The 16,512-nt window shown below is 35.4% G+C and overlaps 1 protein-coding gene across 4 annotated transcripts in view; it reads right to left on the reverse strand.

Annotated features, from left to right (window-relative positions):
- Positions 1 to 16,512, reverse strand: part of TTC7B (tetratricopeptide repeat domain 7B) — a 119,602-nt gene that overhangs the window by 49,658 nt on the left and 53,432 nt on the right. For all 4 annotated transcript variants that reach the window (XM_062495463.1, XM_062495462.1, XM_062495465.1 and 1 more), the window contains 5 exons: positions 15,390 to 15,494; positions 13,988 to 14,105; positions 13,739 to 13,796; positions 10,119 to 10,191; positions 8,697 to 8,857 (listed from right to left, as the gene is read on the reverse strand). In XM_062495463.1, coding sequence (XP_062351447.1) covers positions 8,697 to 8,857; positions 10,119 to 10,191; positions 13,739 to 13,796; positions 13,988 to 14,105; positions 15,390 to 15,494 — 515 coding nt within the window. The remainder of the gene's footprint in view (positions 1 to 8,696; positions 8,858 to 10,118; positions 10,192 to 13,738; positions 13,797 to 13,987; positions 14,106 to 15,389; positions 15,495 to 16,512) is intronic.

Below are 16,512 nucleotides of genomic sequence, written 5' to 3' on the forward strand. Positions count from 1 at the left end.
TTATACTGTAAAGCACTAAAAGCCTTGCTGAGAAAGCTAAGAACCACCCTAGAAAAATAAAATTTAAGAGGATGCATCAAAATCTGCTTGCTTAGAATGCAGGATTATAGATGCTACTATTTTGGTTTATGTTTAAACTACTTGGAGTAAACTTACTAAGTTTTAAGAGAAGCTTTTAAAATAATTTAAGAGTTTGCTAAGAGTAACTTCAGCTAACAGTATTTTTTACATGACAATCAATTATTAAAAATGTTAGGGAATAATTAATATACTGGGAGTACCATAAATATGGGTACAAGCAACAAACAAGCCACACAAAGTAGCAGACAACAGCCTGATCTCCCAGAAAACCACATCAATTTCTACAATAGCTTAACTACAATAATAAACTTTATATATAATCAATGCTGATATATAACCTGTTACTAGTGAGAGCATAAAAGAAAGGTGACAAATACCAGTTCAGTGTGGAGTTATATAAGATTTCATTTTTCATTTTTAAGTGTTTATTTGATATATCCCATAACTTCAAACCCTCGGATACAAGAAGAATTCAAAAGAAGTTGTTCTGGTTTTAAAACCAAGCACTATATTAAAAAGGCAAAGAAAACCCTCAAAAAAAACAACCCCCACAAAAACTATCAAACAAACAACACCCCCACCCCCCAAAAAAACCCCTCAACAAGTTTAATCATAAGATTTGTAAAATCTTAGACTAACTAGTGATGCCTTTGACAATAATTCTGCACTAAAAAAAAACAAACACAAAAAGGATGACGCAGAATGTAACACTAAAGATAATGAACTCTGAAAATTAACTCCTTTTTTACCAGACAATGTAGACTTCATTTCAGATGATCTGAATTTAAAGGAAAAAATAAATGTGGTGATGTAGAGCTTACATTCACATGCATACTTTATATAGTTTGATGTCATTTCTGTAACAAACTGTGATAGTGTCAACTGCTCGTGCAAATTAAATCAGGTTCACTATGAGACCCCACAGAATAATTAAAGTGGGAAAGCAGTACACAGAATGCACAAAATTAAAGTGGAACAAATATTATTAAAAGTTTATTATTTGCAAGATTTATTTGCAGAATTTATTGACGTTTCCAGATAAAGTGTTAGCAAGTCGCACCTTGCACTCAACAATTACATACATAGGAAAACTGATGATTGACAGGAAACATAAGAAATGAGGAAGTAGGCAGGAAGCCAAACCTTGGCATGGTCAGTTTTCTCTATGTCAATAGGTGCTGTGCCATTCTAAAAATCTTGTACTTACTCATAAACAAATAGTTTAGAAGAAAAAGGCTAAAATTAGAAGAAAATCCTGAAGTTCCCAGTGTTTATATCATTCACAATCCAGATTTTGACAATAGTTTACTGTCTGCAAGTTGGTAGCTTCTTTGAGAAGGAGAAGGTAGGGCTGACTGCCTTAAAATCTTTCACTTCAGAATTTCAATTGAATCCAACAGGACTCTAATTTACATGAAATATACCCCCCTAATCCTTAGGAAAAGATCCTTATAAAACACAGTAGGAAACTTTGTCTAGAAACTGTTCAGGAGCACAGCTTAATAGCTCTCAGTCCAAATTTCTTTTTAAAAATGAAATATATAGCTATGGGAACAAATACAGCCTTTGCAATCTATATGTAGAAACATCATAAAAATAACTAACCAAGAGGCAAATAAGAATGCCAGCAAACAGGTAGTTGAATCAAAATCCCCAGTGAAGCAATAATGCTCAAAATAATTAACACAACCCTTTCCAAGAGATGTGATGCAGGTGCTTCTCTGTATAATGATGTAATAAATGTTATTGAAATATTTTGTGCAGTTCTCGCTCACATGTGATAAGAAGTGGCTACAGTGCAAGGAATAACTGAAAGGCTGGAGAACACACCCTTATTGCCAGCAAGTGCCAAGACAATCTTATCAGAAAGGACACTGGGAGGTGGTCTTATTACAGAAGCTACCATCAAGATGAAGCCACCAGGATTGCAGAGGGCTCAGCAAATTATGATAAAAAAATCAATGGCTGGAAAGAGACCAATAAGGGATCAGTTCAGATTAAAAACAAAAATGCAGTCTGTATGTGGAATGCAACTCCAGCACTGAGACAAGTTACCACATGCTAAAATGGTTCCTCCAGGTTTTGATGTTTTCTTATCATTGTGTATTCTTATCATGTGAAATTCCCTGGAAGCTATACTTTTGCTAAACCTATATTAATATAAAAAGTAAAGCAAATTTAGGAACTTCTAATATATAGACAGTCAGAGGGTTTAAGATTTGATTGTCCTGGCTTCAAACTATTAATTCATCCAGGTTTGACAGCTATCCCTTTAACACTTGCTGTGGAAAGCTCACAGCTAGCTTCACGTCCCCCAACTCCCAAATACTTGCCTCATCAACAAAATATAAAATAACACAATTGTAAAAATTTAACCTACAGGGAGGATGACAACATGAAACTGGACAAACTATGAAAAACATATTGTTTTATAAAGGATGTATTATAAAGGATGTATTTACACATTTGGTGATCTTAGATGCAACCATGATAATCAAAGTACAGAAAGAAACTTATAGAGGTGTCTGCTGCAATAGCAAAGTGAACTGCTGCACAGTGAGTCTACTCCATTTTGAGTATTCAAGCAGAGTTCCATTATCAGGAAAGACAAATATAAAACATGAAAAACCATCATTTGTAAGTACCTTGAAATGACTACATGCCCAACACCAGCAACAAGAGGTCAACAAGCAAACAAATCTAGTTTTTGTAATAACTTCAGAAAAGCATTTAACTTAACAAAAAATAAATGTCTTAAACTGTTTGTCAATCAATCACTGAACCTCCAACATCAGCCACATGGATCCTAAGTACTGGGAAGCCCATATACACAGAGAAACATGGATGAAGAAAAAATAGGCTGTTCAGATTGCTATTTGAAGCATGACTCTCAAAAAAACAAAAGAAGCAACAAAACCAGCCCTCAAGCCCCCAAATGACACAATTTTGTGAAAATTATGAATAGGTATATTTGATATCCATTGGATAGCCTTCCTTGCACCCTAAGATTTCCCATATATTTGTCTCCAAAGGAGTCAGCCCTGCGATTTTTGGTGCAGTGTATGTATACTGTATTCCACATTACAAACTCAAAGTCCTTAAGAAAATGCAGATCTCTAAACTATAATGAAGATAAAGCCAGAATAAATTAGTTATACTTGAAAACTTTTTGTTTGCCTGCCTTGAATTCCCTGCAGCAGCCAGTTCTTGACCCAAACTGGGACTCTTTCATTCAAGTTTCAAAGAATCTACAGCCTAGCAAACATAATTCAGGAGTAAGATCCTGAGGCAAATGACCAATTTGTTATATAAAGCAGTATCTACTGATCAACAATGCTTTTATTAATGGACCATTCAGTAAAAGCATATAATAACAACCAAAGGGGAAGAGGGATGGGGGAGTGAGGTAGAAGAATAAAAAGAAAAAACCACAGGCAAATAATACTATTTTTCATGACTTACAGAAGAAATCATTCCTGAGACCTAATTCATTTAACTCCCAATATAAACAGGATCAAAATGGAATGGATTTGAAAATTCATGTTGTCAAATATTGACAAGAATGCATACACAAACTGGAAAGACATGATTTTGGCAAGCACAGCACATCACTACTTCTTGTCCAATCTAATACTATCATCCTTTCCTCAAATAATTCCTAGCGCTCTATTTATCAAGGAAAAAGCTCCACAAAAGCTCAAGTTTTACCAGCACCACACACTGCAGTGCAACTACAACTGACCTTGGGAAAGCAGAACAGGGTAGTCTGTTTCCTTCAGTTCATAAATGTCTCCCTACCCCACAAAACACCAGCGTATATGGATAATCCTACACAGCCTGTACCAGCCAGTTCTTTTTTTATGCCTGCCTGGACATCTGCAAGAAGGAAACAAGTTTGTTACTCACTGAACTGAGAGGAATGTTAAAAGGCCTGGTGATTCTGGGAAGTCTAATGTAGCTCAAAAGAGCCCTTGAGGGTCAGGAAGGAAAAGATTTAATAGTTTTCAGAGGAATGACATATTGGCCTGATGCTTCTGTGAAATATTCTTGGAAGAAAAAAAATTTCCATCACACTTCAAGAAATGTAAATGTTTAATCTGTGAACTAAGTCTTCAGTTGTCTTCAAACCTGTTACCATATGCCTTTCCTTTTTGAGTGTACTTAACATTAAAATAACATGCTTGCACTCCTCAAATAACCCATCTGCTGTTCCCTACTTTTGCTACTTTAAAAGCTTGTCAGCTGCTATCCATTGCAGTTCCAGTTTTCAGCACAAAATTAGCAATTTACTATTTATTTTACATAATTACACTAATCATAGGCATTATATGTCATTAAGTGCCCCAGCATTTGAAATAATAAGGGAACCCCAAACAGTTAAGATTAAGAAAACAATATCCTAAATACTTCAGTAAGAAACCTGACTCTGCCTCCCTTGACTGAGAATCTACTTTTGACTAATCATGAATTAAAACAGACAGAAGTGTTGTTTCAAGATTTCACATCAATCAATACACCACTAAGATATATATTCCTTGCCACAAGAAGATTTTAAAAAAAACCCAGGGAATATTGCAAATAAGGCTGCTCAGGTAATTGCACATGTACAATATATATTGTACAAGAAATACAAGCCTGATATGAACCAATGCAAAGCAACCACCATTGTCTTGCATCACCCTGAACACATACCCTCAGATTGCAATGCACACCTCTGGGACTGCATACACGTTCAGAGTGGGAAATCACTGGATTAATAGAAATAAAATTCAAGGAAAAAACAAGCAACTGAGACCTGATGCCCTGCTCATGGCTAAGTACTTTAGCAATTTAGGATATATTGTGGCTTCTTACTGCCTAGTCTCACATTCAGGGCAGCACATCCTGGCTTCTGTTTCAGGAGGAGAAATGGATCATCTCACTCAGCTTCCCACATTAGTTTGATGGTTAGGACTCTGAGCTGCATCACTTGTGGGTTAAAATCCTGTCAAGCTGGAGAAGAACTGAACTTCACCTTTCTACTACTGGGACAAGCTCTCTAATGAAAGGAGAAAACCCTGAACTTTCAATGAATTCAAACACAGTGACACCTGATTGGGATTACCTATTCAGGTTTATTAGTGCTGGCACCTAATTCCCACCCATTTGAGTATTGATACTGAGTGCAGTTCATAACCTTTTCAGTATCTTAACCTGTTCAGTAATCATTTGTCTAGAGATCTTTTTGTCCCTCGATTAAAGTATGCTCAGATTGCAGGAGGCTTCAAAGATTAGCCAGCATTTAAAAGGAGATTGATTGTATTCACACAAATGATTTCTTTATAAGTAGAGTGGCTACAACCTAGCAATTCAAGCTTACAAAAAGTTTGAAAAAATAGTGCTATATTCAGCAAATAACTTTCTTTTTATTATCTCTGAAAAAACATTACTATTTATTTCACTTTTAGATTTTGCCATTAGTTTTCCCAATACCTATTCAGATCTCAGAACAAACTGCACATTTACTCTACTAATATGATGAATACAGGAGGAACAATCAACTCTGTTCAAAGAAAAAGCTAGACCTTGCTGCTCACAGCCGTGGGGGTTTGCTCATTCCTTCCATTCCTTTAGATAATGATGGGACAGAATTATTTGGCTCTGAGGAGTTTCTTTCTACTTAATTGACCTAAGTTGCCCAGGGCAAAATCATGATCTGCTTGACCAACTCTCTAGCTTTATAGTGCAGGAAGGCTAGTATTAATTGCCAATCCAAAGGCGTGCTTGCTGTACACTTCAAATATTGAACATGAACTCCAGGAATGCCCCAGGTTTTCAAATGTCAAAAACTGACAGACAACATATTTACTAATTGATTACAACAGAAGAGTGCTGAAAAATGGCTACTTCTCTGCATGATTCATGGTGTATCCTGAGTTCCTTGCAACCTCTGGCATTTTACAAAGATGCAGTATTAAACTTGGAAAACATAGATTCATTTTAAAGAAATGCAAAACAAAAAGAACATACAGCTGTAAAGAGAGCAAGAAATTTAAGAAATAAGGAATAACATAAATCAAAAACACTATTCTTGAATATTTCCAAGTATAGAGAATTACTACTCTGCAAAGCCATCAAAGTATCAATTTGCATAAAGCTGGGGTAAAGGATCCTGACAGAAACACAGAGAATACCAAGAGAAGTCTTGTAGCATTTAGCTTACTAGACTGCAGATGTAAGGGAAAGACAAAGCATAAAGACATCTGAACTATTTACAAAACCCAATAGAGCACCACAGGTGAGTAATGAAATGTTTCAGCGCATCTAAAAATTAGCAATCTGTAGAGGAACACAAAAGGATCTCTTTGCAATCTACTAGAAAATACCATGAAATTATATTGTTTATAGAAGTTGCAAAAGAAGAACACGGATTCAGCAATACACTAAGCAGTTGTGTTTTGTATTTTATATATATGCACGTACGTGTTGTCAACCACTTCAAGAGCATGACATATAGTTTTCAAAAGCTGATAAATCCTTGCAAAAATAATCCAGTTATATGATAGAATCAATCCAAATTTATATTATTGACCAGATGTGCCTGTCTGGCTGTCAGTATCAATTGCAGAGAGGAGACAAGAAATCTCAATCATATTTTCAACTTCTCTGGGAAATTGACAGCACTAAAAACAAGACTCAAAAGACTTTCTAGAGATACATTTAACTGTTTCACCTTGAATTCTTCAGCATTTGTTGCTGCATCTAATGGTGATTCCTACTGCTGAGATATAACTCTGAAATTCCCTGATTTGTACCTGTACACTGTAACATCAGAGTCGGTATTAGACAGACAATTTAGAACCACTATTATGATCTGTATGATAAATATATGTACAAACATTAATGCAAAGATCAGTACTGTAATGAACAACTCAGACAACGTATTTAACCAAAGCTGCAGTATAAACTACTCTGGAAAAGCCATGAACCACATTTGAAAAACCCATAAATATCTTTTGAATGCTCCCAAGAGTATTTCAAAACAATTTACTGAATGAACCCTTGTTCTCTCATTTCAACAGGGATTAATATACTAGGGAGTTCTCTTATAACAATAGGGAGTTCTGTAACTACAATTTCAGAAATACTTCTGGATTATTATTACTCTGAGACACATAGCAGTTGCAGCTATGTTATTTACATTGCCACTAATTGGCAGAAGATGGAATGAGAACAGACAGAAGGTGACAATCAAAGTGCTTTGAACATATTTGTCTTTAACAATAATAGGGTATAAAATTAGGAAGCTGATGCTTCAATTGCCTCTCAAGCCTTCACTTACTGACAAGTCCCTCTGTCCTGAGGAAAGCACAAACAGATTTCAAAGAGAAACTGCTAAATAGTTCTGAAATTGTGAAACATGTATAGAAGCCCCCTGATAAGAACCACAAGTCATAGGTGTGTAGATAAACTAGGAAGTGAGATACAGCAAAAGGAACAAAAGCCATTGACAGAACTGGCTGCAAGCCACAGAAGTTCTGACCAGAGGTGATATCAACAGAGGTCCTGGTCAGATTTGTGAGGAAAAAGGCAACAGTACCTTATAGAGACAGTCAAATGGAGACATGAAAAGTCAAGGAACAGGAAGGCAAACCACTATAGTTACTCTTTCAAATTAATAATACTTAAAGAAATCATGTTTTTCTGGTAGGCTGACATAATAACAATTTATGATATAGGTCAGTCATTTAGAAGTTAAGAATGAGGTAATTCTAAAAATTGTCCAAATAAGCATATAGGCTATGTGTAAGTTATGGATTACAACCTTAGTGACAGCTGGTAAAGCACGAAAGTGGAAGACTGGAAGTTAATGGGAGCTGTCACTGAGATATTTTCCTATAAATAATTTTATTAGATTTTCATCAGCAAATGAATCTTAAAAGAACACAAACCAACCAACAACAACAACAAAAAAGAAAAAGAATAAAAAAAGAAAAAAGGATAAAAAACCCACCCACAAAACCCCTTACAAAAGTACAAAATCCAAATGTATGTTAAGATGTACTTAACATAAAAAATAAGCAGAAAAAAGTTCTTAAACAAGAGAACATTTAGTAAACATGCTTCTTTTCTGTTCACTTATTTAGTTGTCCATCACCCAAATTCAGATGACTATTATGTAAACAAATGAGGAGATTCTCTGTTTTATGATGTATTTTACAAAATAGATTCCATACAACATCCATAGAGTTATCTGTAGGATGGGATAAATCTATCCTACCTAATAGCAAAGTCCTGTTTATCCTTCTTGCAATATTGTATAAAAATAGAAGAGGCAAACATACTACAAAGCATGCAACAGGGAGAATTTATCTACATGAATAGTGTAGAAAGAAACAAAGTAAGATCAACTATACAGTTCTAATCTCCCTTTCAAAACAAATCCTTTATCACTGTTAAACAAGCCTTTAATAAGCAGACTTGCAATAAATGGGTGGGAAAGAAGACCGCTGGAAAAAAAAATAGACCCATCTTCAAATCCATCCCCTCTTGAAATGAATGAGATGAGAATCCAGGAAAAAACAGAAAAATAAATACAAGAGAAAGTATAGAAAGGAAACATGACATTCACTCACATAAAATTTTCTGGATATTCACTCAAGGCCATATCAATGATATTCAAAGCATCATGATAGTGTTTCTGAGCTGATAGCAAGAGTGCAAGGAGATGAAGAGAGTTGGCATCATCTCCTTGTAGCTGCAGAGCCTGACGAACATAACCCAAAGCTTCTGGTATCTGATTTTAAAAAATAATAATAATAAAAAAAAGGCAGAAAAAGAAAGCATCACTATTAGAAGTTTTGCCTTTTACTTGATTGACATCCATAAAATTTTCAAAATACTCATCCAGATAACATTCTATACACTCCTGTAAGATACTACTCATAAGTTTAAAATGGACCTGATGCTCTACAGTGAACACTGAAAATTAAATAATACATTAATCCTGGAAAGTAAGATGCATGTTTTTATAAAACAGTTACCTTCAGCCCCTTAAAATATTCTCTTTCTAGTCCTGGCTGTATTTCTATATGATTTTGAAAATATTTTAATTGCAATGCTTAACTGAAATGTACAGAAAGCAACAGTAACTTTTCTTTATGTAGAATTTTATTATCTTCTCACCTGGCTGTGCTTTTTGTTCAAAGTAAGCACAGTAAGTATTAAAACAAAGAAATTTAATTAGGCAACACAAGAATTTTGGAATTCAGAACATACAGTCTCATAGCCTCCTCCTCAAAAATATTTTGTGCTAGTAAAGTGACAATCCATTCCACTCTAACATGACATAGTCCAAGTTCTGTGCTACTCATTAGCAATGAAAAGTAGTCACTAGAGAATGTAAACAACTGTGCTCAGGGTTACTTTGTGAAATAAACATCACATAGGAAGAGGATTACCATCATATAAAGAAAGCAGTTCCACACGATCCAAATTCATGTGATGTATGGTAGAATGATTTAAATGTAACAGCTGTACAAGCTGGACTAAGCCCTGATCTCTTATATAGCGATAAAATATTTTCCAGTTTTCTTAAAGACTTTTTTTGTAATTTTGTCCACAATGACCAAGCCTCACACAGGTATTCAGGATGAGCACATATTAGCAGGTATACAAGATTTAAGCACTGTAAATATCATTACAGACTAGATTCAAGACCTCTCCTCTCTAGGATCTGAGCAGAGATTACACATAATAAGCAAAAAAACACCTTAAAAACGGAATTTTTTCTCTCCATCTAGCAACATAAATGCTGAAGTAAGTAGAATTACTTCTGACTTATTTCTCATCCTGGAGGTGGAAATACTGGGAGAACCCAGGAGAACTGCGTAAGCCTGAAGGTGTTTGGAGAGAGTATTTCAGGGTTTTTTCCATATATATGAATATATGCACAAGGAAAATCAGGTTTCTATTGAAGAAATCTTCATCTCTAGTCATCATACAAATTCTATTCTTCATATGATAGCATGACGTTGTACTTTTAAAACATAACTAACCTGCCTGGATATGGCAAGCTGCAGTGCCAAGTAAAATGCTGCCAAGTGATCCATTGGAGACAAACTGTGAGCCCTTAAAAACAAAAACAAAACAAAAAGTGAATTTCCCCCCTGCTCAGACAGGTTAGACTTACCCATAAATGCATATATATTCATTTATTCATATTCAGATCTCTTCACTACATATATACTCATATTTTGACATAAGTGGTGTTCATTTCAGCAACTTTTCTTATGCTTTTCAATCATCATTGATTTAAAGGAAGCACCCAGGGACATGAAAAGTCATTTTTAATAGAAAATAATCATATCATTTCTGCTTAAATCTTGAAAAAGAAATCTTTAATACAAAATGATTCTTCAAATAAATTATACTCCTAAACAAACATTAGATGTCATTACTTAGAATATTTTTAAGAAAAATTCATTAAATTAAGTTTTCTTACAGAAAAAGGGAAAATAATTCCTAACATCAATTCCCCAGAACACCATGCCTTTAAAGAGTTTAAATTTTTATCAACTTTTTTTTTATATCAACTTTTTTCCACCTTTTAAAAAAATAATGTTTTTCTCTTCTTCTTAATATTTTGGTCAAATGCACCCTCTGAGTCTTAGTCATTTTACCATCCTATGGAAATTGTTCTTGTAATAGACTCTACTATTTCCCCCTCTAATATAATCTTTCTTCTGAAAGATAAGTTTTTTAGCAGGGGCATGCTTGAGCATAAGAACAAAAAATGGCTGTACCTCAAAATGATGTGTAGTAAGTATGGGGCAGGAAGCCTGGAACTATTTTTTTTTATTTACATTTGTTGCATTCTTTTAACTAAGTCTTCTTTAGAGCTATAATGTGCAATAATCATTGGAACATCTAGTGAGTTGCTTCCGTTGGGAGGAAACGTCAAATTTGACCTTTAAACCACTAAAACCTCCGAAAATCTTCTGCTTCTGACCTGTGCATTTCTGTCTTCTCAGGTCCAAACAGCTGTACAGGTCCATTAGCTTAGGAACTACACCCAACATGCTTAAAATAAGTTTTACGTTATTAAGGGACATCTTCATATTTTCTTAACTTCATCTGTAAACTGGAGACTAGATGCAGAGGTAAATCCTAATAGGGTCCAGGACCAGTCCTTTTTTTATATTTAAATTCACAAATTAAGCAATACTAAATAAATAAGAAATTTTTACTTCAAGCATTTCTTCAGTCACCCAAGCTTCAGATAGTGAAAGAATAAAGCTGTTACTATCTATCTACCATTTGGTGCATTCTGTGAAACTTCAGTTCACACCAACCACAGGAAAAGCACTGAAAGTCTTCCAAAATTTAAAAAAAAAAAAAAAAAGAAAAATAAAATAGTTAGTGAAACAAACACCCCCTCAGTACTGCGTGAAGACAGCAACAAGCACCTTCTGGAATGGCCACCATCACAAATTGGTAAGCCTTGAAATCTGGGTCAGGCAAGGGTCCAAAATATAACTGTATTTCTTCAGGACCTCTACTTCTTCAGGAATTGGCCCTCTAGGTAGGTGATTTAAAAAATCCACAAAAAAATATTTTAAAAAAAAAGGCACATCAAAATACCGAGTCCAGTACCAGCTGCTTGCTTTATAAACTGGTAGAAGACAGGGAATTCAACTTCCATCTCCTGGAAAACTTTTATTTTTCAGATGTGGTAAGAGAAAATAGGCATGACTGGTATGCTGCATGAAAGACAACACACAACTAAGCAACAAAATTTGAACAGAGATTGAGAAAGAGTAATCTCACAGTGGTAAGAAGCTGGATGTTGACCTGATCTGCCAATGTGCTTTTACTGCCAGAAAGACAACCATATGTTGGGCTGCATGAAAAGAAGTCTGACCACAAGGCAAGGGAGATGATTCTCCCCTTCTACTCCACACTCATGAGACCCCACCTGGAGTGTTGTGTCCAGGTGTGGGGTCCCCATCATAGGGAGGATGTGGACTTGTTGGAGTAAGTCCAGAGGAAGGCCACAAAAATGACCAGAGGGCTAAAGAGACAAGGTGAGAGAGTTGGGATTGTTCAGCCTGGAGAACAGAAGGCTCAGGAACATCTTACAGCACATTCCAGTATCTAAAGAGGTCCTACAGGAGAGCTGGAAAGGAGGTTTCTTCAAAGGTATGCATGGATAGGAAAAGGGGTAGTGTCTTCAAACTGGAAAAGAGTAGGTTTAGATTAGATATTAGAAATAAATTCTTCACTATGAGGGTGGTGAGGGACTGGAACATGTCCAGAGTTGTGGATGCCCCATCCCCAGCAGTGTCCGAGGCCAGGCTGAAGGGGGCTTTGACCCATCCAAAAAGTTGACCCTCAGAATTTTGATAATCACTATTCTGAACTGGAGAATATGGTCAGCAGACACTGAACTGGAATGGGTTAGCTTTGCACCATGGTCCATTTAAACCCTTGCTGTTTCAAAGAAAACAATTCACTATTTTCTCAAAAGAAAGCAATTCACTATTAGGGTCTCAAAAGTAATGAATGCACAGAATTGGTGAAAAATGGTTAGCAACGGTGATGATTAAGTCAAAAGTGGTAAGAGGGATGGGTGAGGAACTGAGGTATAAACCAGGAAGTAGAAAGCTCAGTTTCAGCATAGAGAAAATGCTGAAGTAGTAAAAAAACAAATTAAAACCACTAAGGAACAGGAGAGCAAAGATATGTTAAAACATATTTACATACAGAGGAACTGCCAAGACAAGACAGAAAAAAGGAGGACCAACACATACTAGCCTCACTATAAAGTTGCCTTCAAAATGCTTTTTCAGCCCTATCCCCTCAGATACAAAATCACCACCAAATAGCCAGGACTTCATTTTCACATAAATGCACAAATCTGTTTGCCTACATTTAGACTTATCTCACCAAAGAGGAGTTTTCAAGGGTGTACAAACATAAAAGACACTTAGATGCTGCAGCACTTTTGCTATCCTTGTCATCAAGATTTGTTTCTTCTATAATTAGGCTAGAAATATTCTCATTCACCAGTTTATTGTCCTTTCATTTGCAGAGTCCATGAGAATGAACTGCTGTCATCCCCAGTGGCACTGCTTCCAATGCAGTTGGAAGATGACATTTGTACTATCATTGCCTACATTGTTCCATTTCCAGTAATGTACATTTCCAGAATATTCATTTTCCCCTATCTTACTACCCCAAAACCTGCATTTCACTCCTCAGCCCCAGCAGCACAGCCTCAATTATTGTTCTGCTCCTACAGAGATAATTGCAAAAGCCTCCTACACAATCTGATCAGTGGACAGCTCTTAGAAATACTATCTCACTGAACCACAACTTGAAACCTTACATTGCGTGGTTTTTCCTTCTAGATTAGAGTATTTGAGAAAATATTTTATACTAGAGAGCAACACTAATATCTTTAAATAGAGGGAAATCCTTAGAAATCAATTTAGGTAGTTCTGGCAGAAAATGATGGCAATAAATGCTAAAGAAATACATTCTGTTCTCATGACAGGAGATTCCCAGAGGTGAAGTTGTCATTACACTATCTTTTACAAGTCTCTCTTTTTAGTACATAATAAAAGCTTTGCATTACATATAGCAGAACAAAATGGAAAGATCAACACCCACTCACCTCTGAAATGCAAGAAGAGCCTTTCTCTGCAAGACCTCTTGCATCCCTCGCAAAGATGCTAAAAAGGATATATTTAATCAGTGATACAAATGATGATGAGATTTTATTCCACACACTAATTGAAGAAGCTTCAATACATTGGCTGAAAAAATGGTTGCACACAGAAGCTTTAATGTCTACCATTCTGCCAGGTATCTTTTTGTAGGCAGCATGGGAATTTCCAAATGTGAATGTTTATTCCTATCTTACCATCAGTAGCCTGCAGACTGTAAGTCAATCCCAGTGCCAAGTAGCCTTTTGCTTTGAACTCTGATGTTTTGTCCCCAAGATCAACAACTGCTTTGGCAAATCTTTCAGCTTCTTCCAACTGAAAATATTACAAAATATCCATGTAAGTCTAAAGCTAAATCTTCCATTATAATGATAAGAACGCTCAGAATGTATATTTTGCACACTGAACCTGATAAAATCTCAGCCATGATTGCTTTGAAGGACTATTCAATTTTTCATAGGACTTAGTTTTCTTGCTAAATACTGAGTAAAATCCACAAATCTTAAGCTGAAACACCTACTCCTATGATTGAGAGAAATCTGGTACAAAGCACACTTAGTGAGCTTTTGTTTTCTTCTTTTCTGTTTTTTTCTTTTTTTTTAATAAAAAAAGTATTTCTGATCCATATATGCTATCTGCCATTGTTGTACTTTATAAATAGAGTTCTTGACCCATGAACCATTTATTTAGGAAAATCAAGAACAAGATCTATGGCTCTAACCCTGTAAAAAACCAGTATATCCATGCAGAACTCTGCTTTGAATGCTGCACTGCTGAATGGATGCAAACTTATAAACAGAGAAACACATAAAAAATCAAGGTTTAACTGCCATGCTAGCACACTACTTAATAATCTAGAATGAAAAAAAAGCCCATTTGAATCCATTCCAGTAACTGTAAATCCTAAGTACAGTAAGCTACTCCATACGGACTCAATCCACAGGGAACAATTAACAGAACTAGGATATACCTTAATTAAGGCTGTATTTTGTCAGCCTCAACAAGTCATGTTTGTGCTACTACACCACTTTTTCAATTTCTATATGTGACCTTTCCCTTCTCTTTTCCTTCCTTTTTAAATATACTCATTCTTCTAAAAAATACAGAAGTGTCTTGAAAACAACATGATGATCTTTGATCACTTCCATGTTTTTTGTAGAGATACACCCACTTCAAGTCTATCTAAAATATTCAACTGTCCCTGTTTCAAATTCATAAACCACAGCTGCCTGCAAACATGTTAACCACCAGAAGAGTCTCTTGATTATAAGAGCTTTGCTTCATTATCTTCCAGAAAGTTATTTTCCTCTTGCAGAAAATAACAGAAGTTGCATTTATGATCTGTCTTCCAATATTTCAAATTCCAGTTTTAAGCTATGTCTAAGACCAGTATCAGAATATGCTACCTCGATAAACATAACCACTGTCAAGTATTTCAAATAAGCCATTCAAACAGGGATGTACATGTGCATATACATATCTGTGCTGTGTTTTTAGATATGCCCAAGTGCATGCAGTCACTGTGCAAAAGTATTTGCTACATCTCTAAATCAAGATTTTAGTGCAGCTCTTGCTGAGAAGACAGAGGGCAAAGCTTACCCAGTGCAGAGATCCCATGCAGAGCTTTGCAGCAAGGAGTGGAATAGTTGCATCATCTGGTTTCAAACGTATACATTCCTTCAAGACTTTAACAGCTCGAGCAGACTGTTTAAAACATTTTCCATTTAAATGACTAAAAACATAAATATGTTTCACAGATAGAAGACTCCGATTTCCACCATTTACTTTATTTTTCCTTTGTGAAAGAGACATTACTACAGATTTTATTGAATATTGGTCAAAGTTCCTCAAGCCAGTGAAAGACAAGACTTTGGGCACTTTGAAGTTTCATTAAGCATCCCCAGAGAAACATCTGCTAAGAATGTAATTCCAATGGCACACGACTAACAAATCAGTTTTGAGATGCATTTAAAACTTTGCTAGGCCTGTAAACTCACAGCATTTGAGCCAGGCAAATGAAAGAAAAGGAACGGGACAAAGTTTTCTAAACAAGCAGTGTTTTGGTGTTCTTTGGGAGTTAAAACAGCACACAGGAATAGGTCTGATACAAGATAAAATGGGACAGCTCTACTTTTTTTTTGTAACTAATTTGCCTCCATCCAATCACAGTTTGGAAGATAACTCAAACTAAATAGAGTTGGAGGTGAACCAAGTCTCTTCAGAACCCAAGTGCTGCTAAAATATTTTCTAAGGAAAATACATTCCTTTTCCCCATTCCGAAAATAAGCAAAATATCCCCATTGAGAATGATCTTTTAGAAAAATAGTTGCTTGCATTACATAATGAATGTATTTTCTGTAACAAGACAGCAAAAAGCAAAAACTGAAAACAGAGAATTGCATCTAAAAGCTTAAGTTCATAGTTTATACATTTTTTTTAAAAAAATCCATTAGTTGCACAGAATATACAGTCTCAAAGGCAAAAATATTAAAGAAGATAAAGTCAGAAATTTCCAAAGAGAAAAAAAGGAACAGCATCACTAATCAACATTAATTTGTACCTAAGTATAATATAAATTAAGTCATCAAAAGCACACTCAAGTTTAACAGGATAATAGGATCTGGTGTAATGCACTGCCTGCATTCAATCAGCTTATTTTAAGATTATTGGCAAGATAGCTGTTATCATCACCTAAGTTAGAAACTATTCAAATAACAATATT

The sequence above is a fragment of the Cinclus cinclus genome, chromosome 6 (genome assembly GCF_963662255.1).
Source record: "Cinclus cinclus chromosome 6, bCinCin1.1, whole genome shotgun sequence".
Taxonomy (NCBI): Eukaryota; Metazoa; Chordata; class Aves; order Passeriformes; family Cinclidae; genus Cinclus; species Cinclus cinclus.